This window comes from Pelophylax lessonae, assembly GCF_965119305.1.
Source record: "Pelophylax lessonae genome assembly, chromosome: 3".
Taxonomy (NCBI): Eukaryota; Metazoa; Chordata; class Amphibia; order Anura; family Ranidae; genus Pelophylax; species Pelophylax lessonae.
This window is the reverse complement of record NC_138770.1, coordinates 327,301,904-327,324,234: the sequence shown is the minus strand read 5'-3', so window position 1 is coordinate 327,324,234 and position 22,331 is coordinate 327,301,904. Positions and strand designations below refer to the sequence as shown.

Here is a 22,331-nt window from a genome sequence, read left to right as displayed (position 1 = left end):
CAAGGCTAAACATAGCCAACCAGGCAACTTAGGACTCAGCAGAACAAAAGATGAGGCCCATCTGAAACAAACAGTAAACACCCTCAAGGAAAGCAAAAGCCCTCCAGCCAAACTTTGCTGCAAAAAAGAGGCATTCTGCAGATGCCAGCACATCCACCTTATAAAATTTGGTAAAGGTGTGAACAGACTACCAGGTAGCAGACTTGCAACCTGGAGCACAGACGCCTGTACGGCGAAAAGCCCAGTAAGCACTAAGTGCCCGAGTAGAAAGCGCCGAAACAGGGAAAGGTAGGACCTGACTCCAAATTGAATAAGCCTGCACCACCGTCTGTCAGATCCATCTGGAAATAGACGCAGCAGACACGGGCAGCCCTGTTCTTGAGCCATCCGTGAGCAGAGAGAGCGAACCTGACTCACGAAAAGACTCAGTAGTCGCCAAGTACACCTTGAGTGCCCAAACTATATCCAGAGTATGCAATGCACATTCCTCAGGATGTTTGGGCTTAGGACACAAAGACGGTAATACAATGTCCTCGTTCAAGTAAACACCAGAAACCACCTTCGGAGGGAAAGATGGAACTGGATGAAGTACCACTTGTCCCCATGACCAACACATAGGGAGAATAACAGGACAATGTCTCCAGTGCCGACACCCTGCGCACAGAGTGGCAGTGACCAAGAAGGCATCCTGCTGTAATAAGGTAGGCAGGGGATACCCTCGAACACTTGCAAACAGAGGTTCTTGAAGAACCGACTGCACCAAATCAAGGTCCCCAGATGGTGACGGAGGTCGCACCGGAAGTACCAAGCGTCACACCCCCTGGAAGAAGTTACGCACCAGGGAATGGGCAGCCAACAGCCTTTGGAATAAAATTGCCAAGGCAGAAACCTGACCCTTGACAGTACTAAAGGCAATTTTTGGTCAACTCCCTGTTCAAGGAAGCCAAGAACCAGGCCACCGAGTAAGAGCGAGGGGGGGGGGGGGCAAAGAGACTCACACTAAGCAATTAGAGCTGCACGATTCTGGCTAAAATGAGAATCACGATTTTTTTGCTTAGAATAAAGATCACGATTCTCTCACGATTCTCGGCGCAACATCATCTTTTACATTATATAAAAAAACAATTGGGCTAACTTGTATTTTTTCCCCAAAAAACTGCGTTTGAAAGACTTCTGCACAAATACCGTGTGACATAAAAGATTGCAATGATCGCCATTTTATTCTCTAGAGTCTCTGCTAAAAATTTTTATATATATATATATATATATATATATATATATATAAAATGTTTGGGGGTTCTAAGTAATTTTCTAGCAAAAAATACTTTAAGCCCCGGTTCACACTTGTGCGTGTGCGGGGTTTGCATGTAATGTCGGAGCGCACTGCTCCGACATTACATGCAATCGGCTGTGCGGTGCAAGTTTAGCCATACAGTTTGTATGGCTAAATTCGCACCGCAGCCGCACCAAACACGCACAAGGACCCTTTTTGGCAGCCGCATCAGGATCGGATCGCACAGCGGTTCACACTTGTGCAATCCGATCCTGTGCGAACTGCACGATCGCACTGCGATATGCGATCAAACTGGGGGTGTCATTAAGATTACATTGACACCCCCAGCGTATCGCATATGGCAGTGTGAACTGCCGGGGGTGCGTGTGCGATGCGGGAACAGGCTGCGGATTCGCAGCCTTGCCGCATCGCATAAATGTGAACCGAGGCTAAGAGGTTAAACTGCTCTCCCTTACAGAAGTTCATTCCTTTGATCTAAAGAATGAAAGGATACATTGTAAAGCATTTTGTTTATACTTATCTAGCAGCCTTAACAATGTTGATAAACATTTGCCGAAGACTTTTTTTTTTTTTTTTACAGCTGTGAGTGAGCAGAAAACGGCTCAGTAAGAATCGAGGACATGCAGTTTTTGCAGTTTTAAGATAGTCAGGGGGGTGAATCGAGATCGCGATTTTTTAACGATTAATTGTGCAGCTCTACAAGCAATACATGACTTTTTCGTATGAGGCATAAATCATCCTAGAAGTCGTTTCCCTGCTGCAAGCAGGGTGGGAATCACAGAACCAGACAATCCCTTGTCCTTCAGCATCAGGCTATCAACAGCCAAGCTGGCAAAGCCAGCGACCGTAAAGCCGGATGGACGATTGGCCATTGAGACCATAAATCCTCCCTGAGAGAAGAATCCAAGGAGCGTCCGTGGCTAGCCTGACCAGGTCGGCGTACCAAGCTCGGCGAGGCCAGTCCAGCGCCACGTGAATTACTGGAATCCCTTCCGCCTCAATCCTGTGAAGAATTCTTGGCAGCAACTTGAGAGGAGGAAAGACAGCGGATACTGACCTTGGCCCATCCGTGACCACTCTCACACGACTATGCCGACGTCAGCCTTGCGAAAGAGACCATACTAAAGTAAACAGCATCGTTCATGGTGAACTTAGCGAAAGTTCTTGCCCATGACAGAACCCATGGTGCCACCATTGCCCCCGCCAGAGGGTCCCGGGAGCAGGCCACAAACCTCTGCACTATTCTGTACATGCGACGCCAACAGGTCCACATCTGGAGTGCCCCAACAAAGGCACAACTGCCGGAACAACCCCAGATGAAGGGACCATTCCCCTGCATCCAAGCCATGTCGACTGAGGCCAGCCACCTTCCAATGTTTCACACCTGGAAAGGGAACAGTGGAGAGAGCCGGAAAAAGGTGCTCTGCCCAACGAAGAATGCCTGTCACTTCCAAGGCTTCAAGGACACCCTTGGTGCCCCCTTGGCGAATGACAGAAGCCACGTCGTGGCGTAGTCGATTGAATGTTGCAGGTGTCCGATCCAGTGAACTAGGCAAAGCCGGATCGCTCCCAGCTCCAGGACATTGAGCGGCAACCTGGATCCTCCAGGGACCAAATGCAGAGAACCTGCCGAGGACTCCTCCCCACCTGGACAGGCTTGCATCCGCGGTGACAATTGTCCAGTAAAAAGGGAGAACGATTCCAGATCAAGACTACCTCAATTGTCCAGTAAAAAGGGAGGAACGATTCCAGATCAAGACTCCCTGGTCACCCGGCTCAGCTGGATCCGAAAGCCCAGAGAGTTTGGATTCCAAGTCCCAATCAAGAAGGATTGCCTCCTGGGGGATTCCCGAAAGGGATTGAGGGGAAGGGACCGTCTTGAAAGACGACACCATCAGCCCCAGAACTCGCATGCAGGTCCAAAGGGACGACCATGTGTGAAGTTTCAAGAGTTTTTTCCCCCGGAGGGAGAAACACAACGACTGAGGACAAGTCCAAAGTCAGGCCCAGATAGTCCAGTCTCATGGAAGGGACCAGGGATGACTTCTGAAGGTTCAGAATCCACCTGAACTCCTCCAGAGTTCTCATGGTGACTTCAAATCCATTGTCAACACCGTAGGGGACTCCACACGTAGAAGCAGATCGGCCAGGAAACCAGGACCGATACACCCCGCAGCCGCAACAGCGCCAGGACCGGAGCCAACACCTTTGTGAAGATCAGAGTAGCAGAAGCAAGACCAAGGGATAATGCCACAAACCGATAGAGATCCTTCCCCACGGCAAAAAACGGAGAACCCGTTGGTGTCCTGAACATAACGGGATGTGAAGGTAGGCATCCCGATGTCCATGGAGGCCAGGAATCCCCCTGATGTAGGGAAGCCACCATAATGCGAACAGATACCGCAAGGAACCATCAAAGGGCCAATAGGTCCAGTTTGTGGAACCAGATGCTGAACTGTCCCACAGAACGCCTGCCAGCGATCCGGGAACAGCCGTACCTTAGAACGGAATAACTTGCCGGGAAAAAAAGGTTTGAAACTCGATCTTGCAACTGGACCGCCCGATCCCCTGAACCCAGCCACCTGGGATCCAGGCCAGCCGCAGGTCCGAGAAATGGCAAGGACGTCCCCCCACCCCATAGAGGTGTGAGGACACACCTCCAGGCCGAGCAGGCCTTGTCCACAGGTCTGGAAAAAAAACATCTCTAGTTCTCCAGACCAGGGTCGTTTTGAACCACTCGAGGAAGTCATGAAGGACTTTGCCACATTGTCCGTCCCCGAGGGACGAAGAAGCTGTTGTGAGCCGAAAGGGAGGGACCCCATCCGCGACGAAGGCCCTCGATGGGGGAGACGGTAAGGACACTAGGCAGAAAAAGGACTTGGCTATGCCTATGGGCAGTCTGGCTGGTATACATCCCCCTCTCTGCTATAGGCCTTCAGTTTAGCAACAAGCAGTGTCAGAAATATCAAAACTTCATAGAGGAGTGGATGCTGGGTCCGTCAATGAACAATGAAAAATGCTATTTTCTCTTTCGTTCATTGACGGACACGCTGCTCCATAACCAGAACCATGGGGATGTCCCCAAACAGTGCCAAAACATGAGGGGTGGCCCAAAAAAAAAAAAAAGGCCAAGGCAACACAAGAAGCCAACCACGTAACAGGAGCTCAACAAAAAAACAACTGGAGGCCAACCTGAACAAAAACACCCCCAAAGAGGGGACACTCTAATCAGCAGCCTGCAAAATCTTGCAAACAAAGGAAGCATCTGCAGATTCCAAAACATCCACTTTGTAGAATGTAGTGAAAGCGTACACCGGCGACCAAGTGGCCGCCTTACAAACCTGCGCTACTGACGCCTGATGACGGGAGGCCCAAGAAGCACTAAGCGCCTGAGTATAGTGCACCATTATAGGGCAAGGAGGAACCCGGCCCTAGATAGAATAGGCCTGAGTCACCGTCTGTCTGATCCATCTGGAAATGGTCGCAGGGGAAACGGACAGCCCTTGCCTTGGCCCATCTGTGATCAAAAACAGTGAGTCAGACCTCCAAAAAGACTCCATGGCTGCCAGATACACCCGAAACACCTACAGGGAATGCAATGCAAATTCCCTGAGATGTGTGGGCCTGGGACAAAAGGAAGGCAACACAGTAACTTGATACAAATGGAAGTCAGAGACCACCTTAGGTAGGAATGATGAGCGTGGACAAAGAACCACCCCATCTTTGTGGACCGCCAGATAGGGGGTATGACAAGATAACACCCCCAACCTCGACACCCTGCGAGCAGAGGTGATAGCCACCAAAAAATCGACCTTCTAAGACAGAGTTAGCAGGGGAATCTTCTGAATATTTTTAAAGGGAGGCTTCTGGAGAACTGAGAGCACCAAGTTCAAATGCCACGGTGGTAGTTGGGTGTCGAATTACTTGAATGAAAGCACGCACCAATGAATGCGTGGCTAGGGGTCGCTGAAAGAAGACCGCCAAGGCAGACACCTGGCCCTTGTTGGTAATCAAGGCCAACTTCTGCTCAACACCTAAATGAAAAAAGGTCAAAATCAGAGCCACCTCAAAAGAACAAGGGTGAACACAGATCAACACCGAGAAACGTACGCTTTCCACATAACAATGGAAAATCTTTCTAGAAGTAGACCTCCTAGCCCTTAGCAGTGTCTGAATCAATGACCCAGGCAAACCTCTATCCTTCAGCACCTGGCTTTCAACCAGGCCATCAAAGCCAGCGACTGTACAGCAGGATGAAAAATCGGCCCTTGGGACAGCAGGTCATCCCTGAGAGTCAGTCTCCAAAGGACGAGGTGAACCAAGAAAGGCGAGGCCAGTCCAGGGCAACTAAAAGGACCAGAATCCCTTTGGTCTCGATCCTGCGCAGAAGCTTAAGAGGAGGGAAGGCGTAAATGAGACAATACTGGCCCCATGGGGCCACCAGAGCGTCTGTGGCTTCCGCCAGAGGATCCCGTGACCTTACCAAAAACCTTGGTACCTTTCTGTTGAGCCGAGACGCCAACAGATCTACCTTGGGGGTGCCCCACCACAGACATATCAGATGAAATACGTCCAGGTGAAGGTACCACTCCACTCCCCTTGGTCCCACGCCTGCAGAAAGAGATAAGCCGCCTGCAAATTTTCCACTCCTGGAATGTGTACGGCTGAGAGGGCCGGAATGAAGCCTTCTGCCCACCGTAGAATGCAGGCTACCTCCAGAGCCGCCACCACAGTTTTTGTTCCACCCTGGTGATTGACATAAGCCACCGCCGTAGCACTGTATGACAGGATCCATACCAGGAGCCCCTGAAGCCGACCCGTCCAGTGATCCAGGCACACCCTAATTGCCCGAAGTTCCAAAACATTGATCGGCATTCTGGATTCCTCTAGCGTCCAACAACCCTGAGCGGAGCTTAGACCCAGGACATCTCCCCACCCAGGCAGACTGGCATCCGTAGTGACCACTGTCTAATACAAGGGAAGAAAAGATTTGCCATGCTGAAGAGCCGGAGAGTAAAGCTACCAAAGCAGGGAACCCTTAAGTTTCCGGGCACAGCCGAATCGGATTGTCCAAGGAGTTTAGACACTTGTCCTATTTCACCAGGATCTCCCTTTGGAGGATCTTCCTATGGAACTGAGCAAACAGAAATTCCTCAAGGGTAGACACCATCAGGCCGGCACCCGCATGCATTAATGATGTCATCCTGGATAGCCCCAAACAGGAGATCACCTTGAAAGGGTAAATCAGTAAATCGGTTAGAGGTTTTTTTTAGAAGTCTGGTCCGCAGACCAATACTTAAGCCACAACACACGACTAAGCATCACAGATTAGCTTAGAAATAAAGGAATCCGCCTCTAAAAAGGCGTTGCAGAAAAACTGCAGCCCCCGGACCAATTGGCCCACCAACTCAGGAAAGGCAGGGGGAATCTGCTCAGCCCCCAGATCATGGCACAAAGGTTTAGCTCATTCAGTTAGTGTTTGCGACACGAGGGCAATGGCCAGAACCGGCCTCAGCATCGAACCAGCAAGAGAGAACATATTGCGGGTCACGGACTCCACCTTTCTGTCGGTCGAATCCTTAATAGTCGGGGATTCCTCTTCCAGAATCATGGTTGCCTTGTTTAGCCTGGAGACAGAAGGGTGCACCACTAGTGGGACAGTCCACTTCTTGAGTGACTCTTCAAAGCGGTACCTAACCCCAAAGCATTACAGAACCACAAAGGGACGTTTTGTATTCTCTCAATCTTTATAGAGAAACCTGTCAAAATAGGAGGAATAAGTAAACAACTTTGTCGTACAAAACGACTTGTGGGTGCCAAAGGTAAGATGGCAACCTCCACAGCTGGATCAACTGCATCCTCCATCTTCAAAGTCTCCGCACAGATGTAATCAGTGCGTCAACCAGCACCTTCTTGTGCGCAGCTACAGGTGTGGATGAATCATCCAGGGGAGGGCAGGGAATGATTTTTGCTAGTTCCCCATCCAAAGGCCACCTCCACCCGGGAAATAAAGGACTCCAGGACTACCGTCAGTGCATGAATGGAGGGCTGGGACCCTGAGGGACCTGCGGCCTCTGAGAGGGGGTCAGGTGGGGAAACATGCGCCTGAGTCTCCATAAAAGATAAAAGGGGGAACCCACCAGCAAAAAAATAAAAAAAAAAAGCACCGCTAGGGGACTCACCCACCAAAGGCACCGCACCTGTATCACCAGAAGGGTACCCGAAAGCAGAGCACCACACAACCTACAGCAGAGAGAGGGAGGGACCCCACCAGAAATCACAACCCCACCAGAGTTGCACCGGCCTGCACCAGAAACAGCCAGTATCTACATGCAGCCCACGGTCATTAACTGCCACCCAGAGGCTCCACTGTCATGGCCACCGCTCCTAATGCACGCTGGACCAACCAAAAATGGCCACCAGACTACACAAACATGGTCGCAGGCATAGAGAATTTACAATGGCCCCAATGCAATGGTGCCGACCACAGCAAAATGGCCACTGCATGCGGTGCCCACGAGGCTCCTAGGGAGCCCAGGCCACATTCTCAACAGAAGGGGGCATCTGGGCACAGGACCACAAACAGCCAGCACCCACCCCAGTCGTAAAGTCTGTCCTGCCAGCGGCATGCTCCACCCACAGGCCCCATCCACCTGTGAACCCACCACGCTACCCCAGAGGGAGTGTGGAGGGGGGTACAAAGATGACCAACAGAGACCACTAAAACTGAGGTGGGGGGGGGGGGGTAACACGCAGGTTCGACTGTCCCAGGGTGGTTCCCTGCTTCCACCCCAAGCCGCATCCAGGGGGAGATGGTGGACATCGTACTTACTATACCAGGAACCAGGCAGGCACCACTCCAGACAGAAACTCCTTATCAAAATGGGGGAGCTATCTACCAGGAGGAACACTGCGACTCAGGCCTAGGCCTGGTCGTATGCGACCTTGCAGACCAGCCCCCATCCAGTGGAGCTATGTCACGGCAGACCTAGTGTGGAGCACTGGTCTGCGCTCCCTCCCTGGCCAGACTGGCAGCTGATTGCAGATCTCACAGGAAAAAAATAAATGTCATTAACAAGGAAAAATTCCCGGCAGGGAACTAGGTCCTTACTCCTGACTAGGCAAAAATAAAAACTGAAGGGCTATAGCAGAGATGGGGATGTATACCACCAAGGACTGCCCACAGGCGTAGCCAAGTCTCTTTTTCTGCCTAGTGTCCTACTCCTGTAGGGGGGCGATATAACCCTATGGTTCTGAATATAAAGCGCTGTGTCCGTCAATAAACAAAAGAGAAAATTGGATTTTTGTAAGATCTTACCGTAAAATCCTTTTCTCTTAGCTCATTGACAGATGTAGTCCTCTTTGATTCTCATCAATAGGGTTATGCTGCCTCCGCAGGAGTAGGACTAGGCAGAAAGAAAAACGTTCTGGCTCCACCCTAGGGGCAGTCCCAGAGGGTATATCCTCCCTCTCTCTGCTACAGGATGTCAGTTATGTCACAAAGCAGTGTCAGAGAATTTAACCCAACCCAATGATAGAGGGGCGGGTACTACGTCTGTCAATGAGCTAAGAGAAAAGGATTTTACGGTAAGATCTTACAAAAATCCAATTTTCTCTGTCGCTCATTGACAGACGTAGTCCTCTGATTCTCATCAATAGGGACGTCCCAAAGCAGTGCCACAAATGAGGGGTGGGATTGACAGAAATCAAAATCCAATCTAGAAGGCCCAACCGGAGCCAACCAGAAGTATCAAAGGACTCATCGAGCAAACAGATGAGACCTACCCAACAAACCCTCGAGGTAGACCAACAGTCTCCTCAAACAGCGGCCTGCAGGAACCTTGCGGCCAGAAGAGGGATCTGACGATGCCCTCACATAAACCTTATACAATCTTGTAAAGGTATGAACCGACGACTAGGTAGTCGCCTTGAAAACCTGAACCACTGACGCCTGATGGCGGAAGGTCCAGGAAACTCTAAGCGCCCGAGTAGAATGCGCCTTAACAGGGAAGGGGGGATCCCGACCCTTAGATAGAATAAGCCTATACCACCGTCTGTCTGATCCATCTAAGATGGTCGCGGCAGAAACAGGCAACCCCTTCTTAGGGCCATCCGTGATCACAAACAGTGAATCCGTCTTACAAAATGAATCCGTAGTATTCAAATATATCCTGATCGCCTGAACTACATCCAAGGAATGCAACGCAATTCTCGAGGATGATAGGGCTTAGGACACAGGGAAGACAATACAATGTCCTCATTCAAATGAAGCTTTGAAGCCACCTTAGGAAGGAAGGATGGATTCGGATGAAGAACAACCTTATCCCTATGAACCACCAGATCTGGGGAACAACAGGATAATGCAGCCAGTTCTGACACCCTGCGTGCAGAAGTGATAGCCACCAAGAAGGCCACCTTCTGGGATAAAGTAAGCAAGGGAATCTCCCTGATATTTTCAAAGGGAGGTGTCTGAAGAACCGACAGCACCAAATTAAGATCCCAGGATGGTAATGGCGCGCGCACTGGCGGAGCCAGGTGTCGCACCCTCTGGATGAAATTCTGCACCAAGGAATGAGTAGCCAAAAACTTCTGAAAGAAGATAGTTAATGCTGAAAACAGACCCTTGATAACACTCAAGGCCAGCTTCTGCTCAACTCCCTGTTGAAGAAAAAAACAATATTCGGGCCACCGAATAAGAACGTGGAGGGAACCCAAGGGATTCACACCACGCAATATAAGACTTCCATGTGCGATGATAAATCTTTCTGGAAGTCGCTTTCCTTGCTTTAACTAGAGCAGGAATAACTGAAGCTGACAATCCCTTGTCCTTCAGCACCTGGGTCTCAATAGCCAGGCCGTTAAAGCCAGCGACCGTAAAGCAGGATGGAAGATCGGTCCCTGCGAAAGCAGATCCTCCCTAAGAGGAAGTCGCCAAGGAACGTCTGCGACCAGCCTGACCAGGTCGGCGTACTAGACCCGACTAGGCCAGTCCTGATCTACCAGGATAACTGGGATTCCCTCCACCTCTATCCTGCGAAGAAGCTTCGGCAGTAACTTGAGAGGAGGGAAGGCATACAGTAGCTGATACTGCCCCCCCCGGGGCGATCAGCATGTCTGCGGTGTCTGCTAGAGGATCGTGGGAGCGAGCCACAAACCTCCGCACTTTCCTGTTGAGCTGAGATGCCAACAGCTCCCATTCGGGGTGCCCCAACGGAGGCACAGTTGGTGGAATATCCCTGGATGAAGAGATCATTCCCCTTGATTCAGAATCTGACGGCTGAGATAATCTGCCTGCCAATTCACCCCCGGAATGAATACCGCAGAGAGAGCTGGAACAATCGTTCCGCCCAACGAAGAATGCTGGCCACTTCTATGGCCGCCAGGACACTCCTGGTGCCCCTTAGCTGATTGACATAAGCTACTGCTGTGGCATTGTCCGACTGGATCCGAACCGGGCTGCCCTGGAGCTGCTCGGTCCAGTGAGTCGGATAAAGTCTGATCGCTCTCAGTTTCAATACATTTATCGGTAACCTGGACTTTTCATGGGACCCAAGCAACCGAGTCGAGAATTTCTCCTCACCCGGATAGACTGGCATCCGTGGTGATAAGCGTCCAAATATTGGTAGGAATGACCTCCCCTGGCTGAGCATCGGAGACCGAAGCCACCAGACCAGGAACTCCCTGGTCCGCTTGCTCAGCTGGATCCGATAGTCCTGGAATCTGGATTCCGGTTACACCTGAGAAGAATCTCTTCTTGAAGGATTCGGATATGGGACTGGACAAATGGTACTGCTTCAAAGGAAGCCACCATCAAACCCAGGACCCTCTTGCAAGCCTGGATGTGTCTAAAATTAGACCCAAATATTCCAGTCTCTTGGTGGGAACCGAAGATGACTTCTGCAGGTTCACCAGCCACCCGAACTCTTGTAAAAGAGGTCATGGTGATCTCTAAGTTTAGTAATAGAGCCGCACGGAGCAGAAGATCGTCTAGGTGACCTAGAATCGATATGTCTCGTTGTCGTAACAACGTCAAGACTGGGGCCATCACCTTTGTGAAGACCCGGAGAGTCGAGGCGAGACCAAAGAGTAACGCCACAAACTGATAATAATACTCGTTCTACGGAAAAACGCAGGAAACGCTGATGTCCTGCATAAATAGGAAAGTGAAGATAGGCATCCTAGATGTCTATGGACGCCAGAAAATCTCCCTGACGCAGGGAGGCCGCTACTGTGCGAATGGACTCCATCTTGAATTTTTGTACCCTGACAAAAAAGATTGAATGCTCTTAAGTCCAGAATTGGACGCACCTTGTCCTCTTTTCTGGGTATTGTGAAAAGGTTCGAATAGAACCCTTGAAATGCTCTGTCCAAGGAACGTAGACCACCACTACTTGTTGCATTAAATCCGTGACTGCCCCCCGTAAGCTCTTAAGCGATCCGGGGATAGTCGAACATTGAAAAGGAAGAATCGCACTGGGAGAGATTGACATACAATCTTGTAACCTGACCGTATGACCTCGCAAACTATTTGTCCGAGGTTCTGGAAAGCCATGGATCCGGAAACCGGCGAAGACGTCCCCCTACCCCAGCTATGGGAGGGGGCGCACCTTCAGGCTTTAGTAGTCTTATCTTCAGGTCTGGAAGAGCCGGGCTTTTGCTTGCCCGACCAACGCCCCTTAAAAAAACCTCCCGAAGGAGTTTTGGAGGACTTTGCTTTTTTCGCCCGTGGGGCGAAAAAACTTTTTATGAGCGGAAAAAGAAGGCGCCCGTCTCTGACGGGATCCTTTACTCTTAGTACTTTGTGGCAAGAAAGTGCTCTTTCCTCTAGTGAGATCCTTAATAATCTCATCTAAATTGGCCCCAAGATAGGCGCACACCCTGAAAAGGGAGATTTAACCAAAGCTTCCTTGGAGCCTTGGTCTGCCGACCAATATTTTAGTCACAGTGTACGCCTGAGGACCACTGCTGAAACTGATGCTCGCCCCAATAGTGGAGTGGCGTCTAGTGCAACCTCGCAGACAAAACTGTAACTCTTGTATCATCTGTTCCACCAGATCTGATACCGCCTGGGGGATATCTCTCCCCTCTAAGCCACTTGGTCCATTCTAGACCAATAGCAATTACTGGTCTGAAAGCTGACCCAATTAGGGAAAAGATGGCGCGAGACACAGCTTCCACCTTACGATCATCTTTAAAGGATGGAGCATCCTCCAATAAGATAACCGTAGCTTTGTTCAATCTGGAGATTGGAAAATCCACCACAGATGGTACTATCCATCTCTTGAGGAATGATTCCTCGAACGGATAACGCCTATTAATGCGTTTAGGAAATAGTAGGGGCTCGTCTTGGATGACCCCATTCCTCTTTAGTTACATTACCGAAACACTTGGGTAAGGGAAATACTTTCGCCATTTTGGTGCGTTTATTAGTACCAAATGGGATCTCAGTATCAGCTACTTCTGATGGTGTAACCTCCGAACAGATACAATTAATGCGTTACTAACGCTTCCTCTCGGGCTATGGTAGATGCCGAAACATCTTCCTCACTGTCTGAAGAGACAGTCTGAATCTGAAGTTTCAGATGAAAATGGGGGTAGGCGGGGGTCGCTTCCTTGCGCCCTGTCCCTGACAAGCCAATTCCACCCGGGATAGACAAAAAGTTTCCAAAACTGCTGACAATGACTCACTATTAAGTGGGGAACTGGAGGGTCCTGCAGCCACTTCGAGGGGATCAGGTGGAGATACATGTGTGGCAGGGTCCATGTTAATCCAGGACACTTTGCCAGTAAAAAAGAAAAAAATTTTTTTTTTTTTTTTAAATAAATAAATATCATTTTTTTTTTTTTAAATAAAAAAATACCTTTTTTAATTCACCAGCGCAATAGCGCCTCTCAGCGTACCTGCTTTGGACCCCCACAGAGAGAGAGAGACCCCAAGGGCTCACCACCAGATGCAAAGAAGTTTCTTATTAAAACTGCTGTCAGCGTTGTCTTGTGCAGACTGGGAAGTCTTGCACTAGGTTTCCCGGGTGAAAGGAAGTGGCTCCGCCCCCTGTGTACGCCTTCCGGCGTTCCCAGCTGCTCCTCGAGGTTTGCTGGGCACATCAAACATGGCCGCCCCCATGCAGGAGACAATCGGCTACGAAAAAATGGCGGCCTGCGTGACTTGCGGGCGGCTTGTGTAGACAATGCAGACATGCGGTCTACAACAAAATGGCGGCGGACTGCCGATCTAGCGTGGCTCCCCCAGTACAGCTGCCTGCATGCTTTGAAAACAGCTGATGACGGCCTGTCGGCCTGCGGGAGTATGGCGATCTAAGGTAGGCTATACCTCCTATGTGTTTACTATAGCAAATCGAACTCGGCTTCCTTGCTAGAGAACCCAAGGCTTGCTGAAGTATCAGCTCCCAAACCAAGCCTGCTGGAGTGTCAGCTCCTAAACCAAGGTTGCTAGAGTGTCAGCTCCCAAACCAAGCCTGCTGGAGTGTCAGCTCCCAAACCAGATCACACTATCACAGGGGATATGTGAACATGTCATAGGCTACAAGGGGGAACTTTAATGTCAGAAAGGATCCGACCATACACAGAGGGGCCCGTATCCCAAAGACCCCACAGGGGGGAAGGGGGAACATTTACTCACCATACCGGCTGATGGCACCCTCTCTTCACAGTACCCTCTCCACCGGGGTGGGGGGCTGTCGACCAATACGGACGCCTTGACTCTCTGGTTCCTGGCGTCCAAGCGAGACGTTTAACTCGCAGGGTCAGTCCCCCAATGGGACTATGTCGCGGCCGCGGGGCTATGGTCTGCACGCGCTTGTAGGCTGAACCGGGGTGACCACTGGATCTCAACATCCAGCCCGTCGCCTGGCCCCGCATACTTACTTGAATGTGTCGCGGCCGACCCAGCGCGGAGCTATGGTCTGCGCGCGCTCGTAGGCCGGCTGGGGTGACCACTGGATCTCAACATCCAGCCAGTCGCCCAGATCCGGCGTAATTTGCTTGAAGATCTCACAGGAAAAAAACTGGAGAAACTACCTAAAAAAAATATTTTTTCTAAAAAAATCTTGCCAGGACCAAAAAAGATCCCAGCAAGGAACTTCGGTCCTTACTCCTGACTAGACAGAAAAAAACTGACATCCTGTAGCAGAGAGAGGGAGGATATACCCTCTGGGACTGCCCCTAGGGTGGAGCCAGAACGTTTTTCTTTCTGCCTAGTCCTACTCCTGCGGAGGCAGCATAACCCTATTGATGAGAATCAAAGAGGACTACGTCTGTCAATGAGCGACAGAGAAATATTGTTTAATGCAACTGTCATACTTGTAGGCCATTTAGGTCACCCCTGACACCCAGTTAAAAACTTCCACATCATTTGCTTTGTCACATCCTGGACAACTGCATTAAATACATAGCTGGAGTCAGAAGCTGTGGTCCAAGTGCTCTTAACTGCTTACACTGCACACCAACAATTCCTCTTTATCCTATAAAATAAGCATGTAAATGTCTCCTTCAGCAGGATACACTTTTTGTTTTTAAACCGATGGACAACAGCAGATATATTGAATAGGATGTGTACAAACCATTACAACATACCATGTGAGGCATGATTCGAGACTGAAGGAGAGTTTCCAGGTGACAGTTTAGGGCTTGAAAAGTCAAACACAGTCTGTGACATCTGGGAATCTGTATTCAAAAGAAAAAAAAAAAAAAAAAAACTTTTACATACATATCTGACATTTGTATTCATTTAAAATGTAAGCTCATTTTTAGCAACATTTTTCAAACATTCCCCTATGCAATCCCATATTTTCTGAATAGTAGCATACCAGCAGTCCTCCTGTTTCTTATGCTGTGCCTCCATTCATTACACATGCAGCTGTAAAGGGGCCTATCCACAAAAAGTCCCTCGATCCCCTTCTATTCTGCCATTAGCATGACAGTCTGGACACAAGTATGTGCCCTCTAGCGGCCGCTTCGGGCCATGCAAACTGCATGTGTACCCAGTACACTCTCTCATTCTCTAGCTGATACTTATACTCAAGAATTTCACCTAATATCAACTCTATTCAAAACTAGAAGAAAAAGGTTTCACTAACCACTTGAAGACCAGGACTTTTCTGACACTGTTTCCAATTAAAAATATGAATTTTTTGCTAGAAAAATTACATGTAACCACCTCCCTCACAATATATGCTGTATATATTTTGAGAAAAAGCCGTTGACTCTTCAGATTCACTCCATTCAGGGAGTGAAATCACCGTTATCTGAAAATTCACCGGTTGTTTCTCTATATATTTTTAGCAGATACCCTAGAGAATAAAATGGCGGGCATAACCCCACACACTCTGCTACAGCCCTTAGTTTCATTGCAAGCGGTGATTAGAAGACAAAAAAAAACCCATTCCACTCATAAATAGAGGGGCGGTGCTGCGTCTGTCAATGGACTTCAGAGAAAAGGATTTTTTTTACAGTAAGTACAAAAATCCAGTTTTCTCTATCGTCCATTGACAGACGCAGCTCCATATATCTTCTTAGACCATTGGGAGGTCCCAAAGCAGTATATGCATGAGGGGAGGGAAAACAATGCAAAGAGGTAATCCGCTTGACAATTCTCCACACCTGGGATGTGTAAAGCAGAGAGAGGGCTGGAACATACTTTTCAGCCCAAGCCAGAATCTCGGCCACCTCCACCTCCCTGGCCGCCAAGACACTCTTGGTGCCCCCCTGATGATTGATGTAAGCCACAGCTGTGGCATTGTCCGATTAGATTTGAACTGGACAATCTCGCAGAAGAGTCGTCCATTGGCTCAGACAAAGCTTTATTGCTCTGAGCTCCAAAACATTTAAATCGGTAGTTTTGACTCTTTCACTGTCCAGGTTCCCTGGACACAGGAGCTTTCCCAGCACCCCGCCCCAGCCTGACAGGCTGGCGTCCGCAGTCACCACCGCCCAAAACAAAGGCAGGAAAGACTTGCCCTGGCATAGTGCTGGCGACTGAAGCCACCACAACAGAGCAGAATTCATGTTGTGGCTCAACCAAATCAAATTGTCCAAGGACTCGGATCCTTGTTCCACTTGACATGAATCTCCCTTTGTAAAGGTCTCGTGTGGAACTGAGCAAATGGAACTGCCAGGAAGGTTGATCCCACCAGACCCAAGGCCCGCATGCAAATCCGCAGAGAGGACAGATTGTTTGCCAACAGCAACCGAATCCCCCCCCCCCCCGCAACTTCTGCAGCTTGTCCAGCGGAAAGGAGACCCTCGCCAAAGAGGAATCCAGAGTCAGGCCCAGATAATCCAGTCTCAATGAAGGTATCAGGGCGGACTTCCTTCACTTGCCCTTGCAGGGTTCTGACAGTGATCGCCAGATCGCCCAAGAGGGCTGAATGAGAGTTTGCCGTCAATAGATCATCCAGATACCCCAGTACCACAATCCCCCGTTGGCGCAGCAATGCTAACACCGGGGCCAGTACCATGGTAAAAACCCTGGGGGCAGAGGGGAGACCAAAGGGTAACGCCACAAATTGATAACGCTCCTCTGCTACGGCAAAGCGAAGAAACCGTTGATGTCCAGTTTAGATAGGGATGTGTAGATATGCATCCTTGATGTCTATGGAGGCCAAGAGGTCTCCCTGGTGTAGGGACGCTACTACCGTGAGGATGGATTCCATCCAAAACTTCTCTACCTGCAGAGCCTTGAGATCCAGGATTGGACGCACCTTCTTCTTGTGACCCTGAGGTACGAAAAAAGCCGCCTATGAGCAGTGAAGGAAAGCCCCCGTCTATGACGTGGCGCCTTGCCCTTAGAGGATTGAAGGAGAAGTGTACTCTTCCCACCCATAAGACCTTTGATCATTTCATCCAGAGAGGAGCCAAACAACCTCTCTCCCGTAAAGGGAAGAGGAGTCAAGGCCTTCTTAAAAGCCTGGTCCGCAGACCAGCTTTTTACCCACACCATGCGTCTAACGGCAATCCCCACTGCAGACACCCTGGCCAATAGTGGGGGGGGGGGGGGGTCCAATCCAAGGAAGCATCACACATGAACACAAGGGCTTAAGCCATCTGGACCAGGAGTTCAATCAGCGCCGGGGGGAGCTGTTAAGATTCTAAGTTCCCCTTAGGTAACTTTACCCATTTAGTGACCGTCTGGGACACCAGAATGTTCACAAAGATTGGTTTTATTATGGAACCCGCCAACATGTGTAGATGGTGGGACAGACTCCACCCGTCTATCCACAGGCACAGACGGAGTCAGGGCAGATTTAGTGACATTGATTGTCCACCCGAAGTCCTGAAGGGTCCGAATTGTGATGGAGAGGTTTTCCAGCAGATCTGAATTGGAAACTGCTCGCAACAGGAGATCGTCCAGATACGGGGTATCTGGACGAGGGTAGCGCCATGAATTGAAAGTGCTAAAAGGGTAACGCCATGAATTGAAAGTGCTCCTCTGCCACCGCGAAGCGGAGGAATCGCTGATGTCCCTCGAATATGGGGACCTGGAGACACGCATCTTTGAGATCGATGGAAGCCAGAAAATCCCCCGGATTCAAAGTTGCCACCACCGACCGAATGGACGCCATTCGGAATTTCTGCACCTGCGCAAAGCGGTTCAGAGCCTTGAGTCCAGGACTGCCCTCCTGTCTGGGCACGGTGAACAGGTTTGAATAGAAACCTTGAGAGCGTTCCTGTTGGGGAACTGGCACAATCACCCCTTGAGCCAGGAGATCTCGGACAGCCTCCCGCAGATCCTTCAAACGCTCTGGCAACAGGTGAAGATTTGACTGAAAAAACTGTCCCCTGGCCAGGACTAGATAGACTCGATCTTGTACCCGGAACAAACCAGTTTTTTTAACCCACTCATCCTGAATGAAGGAAGTCCAGGGTTCCTGAAAGAAGTGCAGACGTCCCCCCCACCCTAAGAGGGTGAAGGAGCCCCTTCGTGCTGAAGAGGACTTTTCTGCAGCACCAGACTGACCGGCCTCGGACTTGGCCCAGGGTTTCTTAGCACCTCCAGAATTTCTGAACAGCCTTTTTCTTGCGCCCCGGAGGCATGAAAAAACGTTTATGAGCAGAAAAGGAGGGACCCCACTTAGTACGGGGTGTCTTACCCTTGGAGGATTGAGGAAGAAGAGTACTCTTCCCGCCAGTCAGGCCCTTGATCAACTTATCCAGTGAGTTGCCAAACAACCTGTCTCCCAGAAAGGGGTGATCAGCTAAGGCTTTTTAGAAGTTTGGTCAGCCGACTAGATCTTCACCCAGACAATGCGTCTTAAAGCAATGCCCACGGCTGAGACCCTGGCCACCAGGGGAGCCGCATCCATAGACGCATCACACAGGAACACTAGAGCCTGGAGCACCTGGTCCGACAGTTCCAGCTGTTCCGGAGGAACAGTCTCGGGGTCCATAGACTCCTGCAAACCCCTAATCCATTCCACCACCGTCTGTGAGACTAGCACAGACACAAAAACCGGTTTCAAAATGGAACCCGCCAACACTTGAAGATGGCGGGAAAGGGATTCCACCCACCTGTCCACTGGATCCGTAAAAAACTGGGGAATCCTCCACAGGCACAAGAGTAGATTTGTTAAATCTGGAAACAGGATGGGTCACTTTAGATGGCACCGTCCAACGGTTGAAAACCTTTTTAGCAAAAGGACACCGGCGTTAAAAGCATTTTTGCACCACTAACATGTGCTTAACGTGATGCCATTGGTCATTCAGAAGATCATGAAAAGTGTTGGGACAAGGGAAAACTGTCAGCTTTTGGAGAGTTATGGGAGCCAAAAGCCACCTGCGTCCCTGAAGGCGTGGGCTCATCAGCCAATTTTAAAGTATCCCGCGCTGAAATAATCAGGGCTTCCACGCGTTCGTGCTGCAGCTGAAGACGACAGGTCCTCTTCACCATCTGACTGTGAGGACAGCGACCCCTAAAGAAGGGGAGCATCCGGGGCAACCACATCAGCTAAAAATTGGCCTGAGCAGGAAGGGAGTAAAGGTGACCAGTAGGCAAGTGGTTAAGCAAAAGTGCACTTTCAGAGAAAATGCACTTATCCTGTTTGCATTTTAAAGCGGACATAATACATCACAACCTCCCTCATTATCTCAATCCATTGGCTGTGGATTTTACATTCTGCGTTGGAAAAACTGGATTTTTGACTTACCGTAAAATCCTTTTCTATTCGGTTCATTGACGGACACAGTCCTCTGATGCATATCAGTAGGGTAATACCGCCCCTACAGGAGTAGAACATTAGGCAGAAAACATTTCTGGCTACGCCTATATGCAGTCCCTGGGGGTATACCCTCTCTCTTCATGCATAGGATGTCAGTTTTGTATCAAAGCAGTGTCAGAGAAAAACACACCAACCCACTCAAAAAATTAGAGGGGCGGGTACTGCGTCCGTCAATGAACCTAAGAGAAAAGGATTTTACGGTAAGTCAAAAATCCAGTTCTCTATCGTTCATTGACGGATGCAGTCCTCTGATGCATATCAGTAGGGACGTCCCAAAGCAGTACCAAAATGAGGGCTGGGAACCAAACCAAAAGAGAAAACAGTCCCCCAAGGCTAACATGGCCAACCAGGCAACACAGGACACCTCAGAACAATCAGATGAGGTCCACCTGAAAACAAACAGAAAAAAACACCCTCAAGGGAGGCCAAGAGGTCCCCTAAACCGCAGCCTGAAAAACCTCGCGGCTAAAAGGAAGCATCCGCAGATGCCATCACATCCACCTTATAGAATTTGGTAAAGGTGTGAACAGACGACCAAGTCGCCGCCTTGCACACCTGAAGCACAGACGCCTGACGGCGAAAAGCCCAAGAAGCACTAAACGCCCGAGTAGAATGCGCCTTGACAGGGAAGGACAGAACCTGACCCCTACTGGAAATAGGCCTGCACCACTGTGTCTGATCCATCTGGAAATAGTCGCAGAAGACGCAGGCAGTCCTTTCTTTGGGCCATCCATGAGCACAAAGAGCAAATCAGACTTGCGAAAAGACTCAGTAGATGCCAAATACACCTTGAGCGCCCGAACATCCAGGGTATGCAGGGCAAATTCCTTATGATGTTTTGGCTTAGGACATAAGGAAGGACTCTCTGGTCCTGTGGCTTAACCGAATCCGAGAATCCAGAGAATTCGGGTGTTTGTTCCACTTGAGAAGATTTTCCCTTTTGAAGAAAACTGGTGTGGAACTGAGCAAAGGGGATCCTCTTCGAAGGAGGACACCATCAGTCCCAGTACTCTCATTCAGGTCTGAAGGGACGGCCGGTCATTGGACATCAAGAAACGAACCGCTGACTGGATCTTCTGGAGTTTTTCCGGAGGAAGAAACACCCTGGCAGAGGATGAGTCCAAGGCCAGACCCAGGTAGACCAGTCTCATGGAAGGGGGTCAGAGACGACTTTTGAAGGTTCACAATCCAATCTAACTCCTCCAGAGTATGCATGGTGACCCCCAAGTTTTCTGTCAGCAATGTAGGGGACTCCACACGGAGAATCAGATCGTCCAGGTAGCCCAGGACCAATATCCCCCCCTGTCGCAACAGTACCAGGATCGGGGCCAACACCTTTGTGAAGACCCGAGGAGCGGAGGCGAGACTAAAGGGTAACGCCACAAACTGATAGTGATCTTCTCCCACAGCAAAACGAAGAAACCGTTGGCGAGCAGCACAGATTAGAATGTGAAGGTAGGTATTCTTAAATATATAAAATTGTGTTGCGCAGAGTAAAAATCTTTTGAATAAAATTGTATACAAAGATAATATAGATTCCTTCAACAAATAAACCAATACATATATATGTTCAAATGGACGAATCCCTAATGATCCTCATCGGTGTTATAATATTGACCAATGTAAATTATATAAAGTGACTAATGAATATTTTAGTATAATAATAATAAAAAACCCACTATTCTCTCAATAAAACTATATGGGTCCTCATACAAGTGCGTAATGCAAAAAAATGTGCAATATAAAACTTAAAGCGGAGTTCCGGGCACAGAAATGATTTTTTACTGAACATACCCCCGGGACAGTCAGGGCTAGCACATTCCACAATGGCTAGCCTCTGATCTGTCCCGGTTCGCACTTACCTTTTAGAAGAAATACTTACTTATAAAATTTCTTCCACAGCGTTTCCATCTCTGTTGTGGGCAGCTGAAGCCGGCGCGGTCCTCTTCTCTGTCTTCTTCCGCGTCTTCGTGTCCCAGAATGCACTGCACCGGCCCCTCTCGTCACTTCCGGTGCGGCATGCCCAGAAGCTGTTTAGCAGGGGAATGCGGCGTCGCCCGGAAATGACGAGCGGGGCCGGTGCCGTCGCATTGATTCCTGGGAGCTATGACGTTTAGCTCCCAGGAATCATCGCGAGGCAGGAAGTGACGGGGTGAGCCGCGGCTCCGAGGGAGGAAGCAGTCAGAGGTGAGTATTTACGATCTTCAATAAAAAGGTGAGTAAACAAAAAAAATAAAAATAACTAACCAATTCCTTTTCAGGTGAGCTCTACCTAGCGGAGGGGCACAAAAAAAAAAAAATCTTTTTTGTGCCCGGAACTCCACTTTAATTCCAATTTGCAAATGACAGTGATAAAAAGGTGAAAAAATATAGAATCACAATATAGTCCAGCATAAATTATTTCAATAAAACAAATTTGAATTATATAAAATAAAAGATGATAATTCGTGTCTATAAATAGAAAAATCCAAATCCTTGTGAATCAGTGCAAATAACAATAAAAATCTCCTTTACAGTGCTCAGAACCACCTAAGGGTGGTAGGTGCTCCCCAAGATAGTGAGTGACCAGAGTGTCACAGATCCTAAAACAGCTGTGCACCCCCCTTGTGAGTGGGCGCTCACCTTGCATACGATAACAACAGGCATATATATAGGGACTGCTTCTCAGGGCTGACCTTTACAGGTCCTATTTATCCAGTGGTCCGTGGCTCAAATACGATTAAAATTAGCCCATAAAACGGGAATCAAGAAAGACAATCCATCCAAACCATGACACTCCAGCCGCGAGTATCAGCGTGGTATAT

General features: G+C 49.3%; 1 protein-coding gene across 1 annotated transcript in view; it reads right to left on the bottom strand.

Moving 5' to 3' along the window:
* MCPH1 (microcephalin 1) overlaps nt 1–22,331 on the bottom strand; it is a 592,087-nt gene that overhangs the window by 461,008 nt on the left and 108,748 nt on the right. Inside the window, exon 7 of the mRNA XM_082249377.1 lies at nt 14,888–14,977. Within this exon, the coding sequence (XP_082105503.1) occupies nt 14,888–14,977 (90 nt within the window). The remainder of the gene's footprint in view (nt 1–14,887; nt 14,978–22,331) is intronic.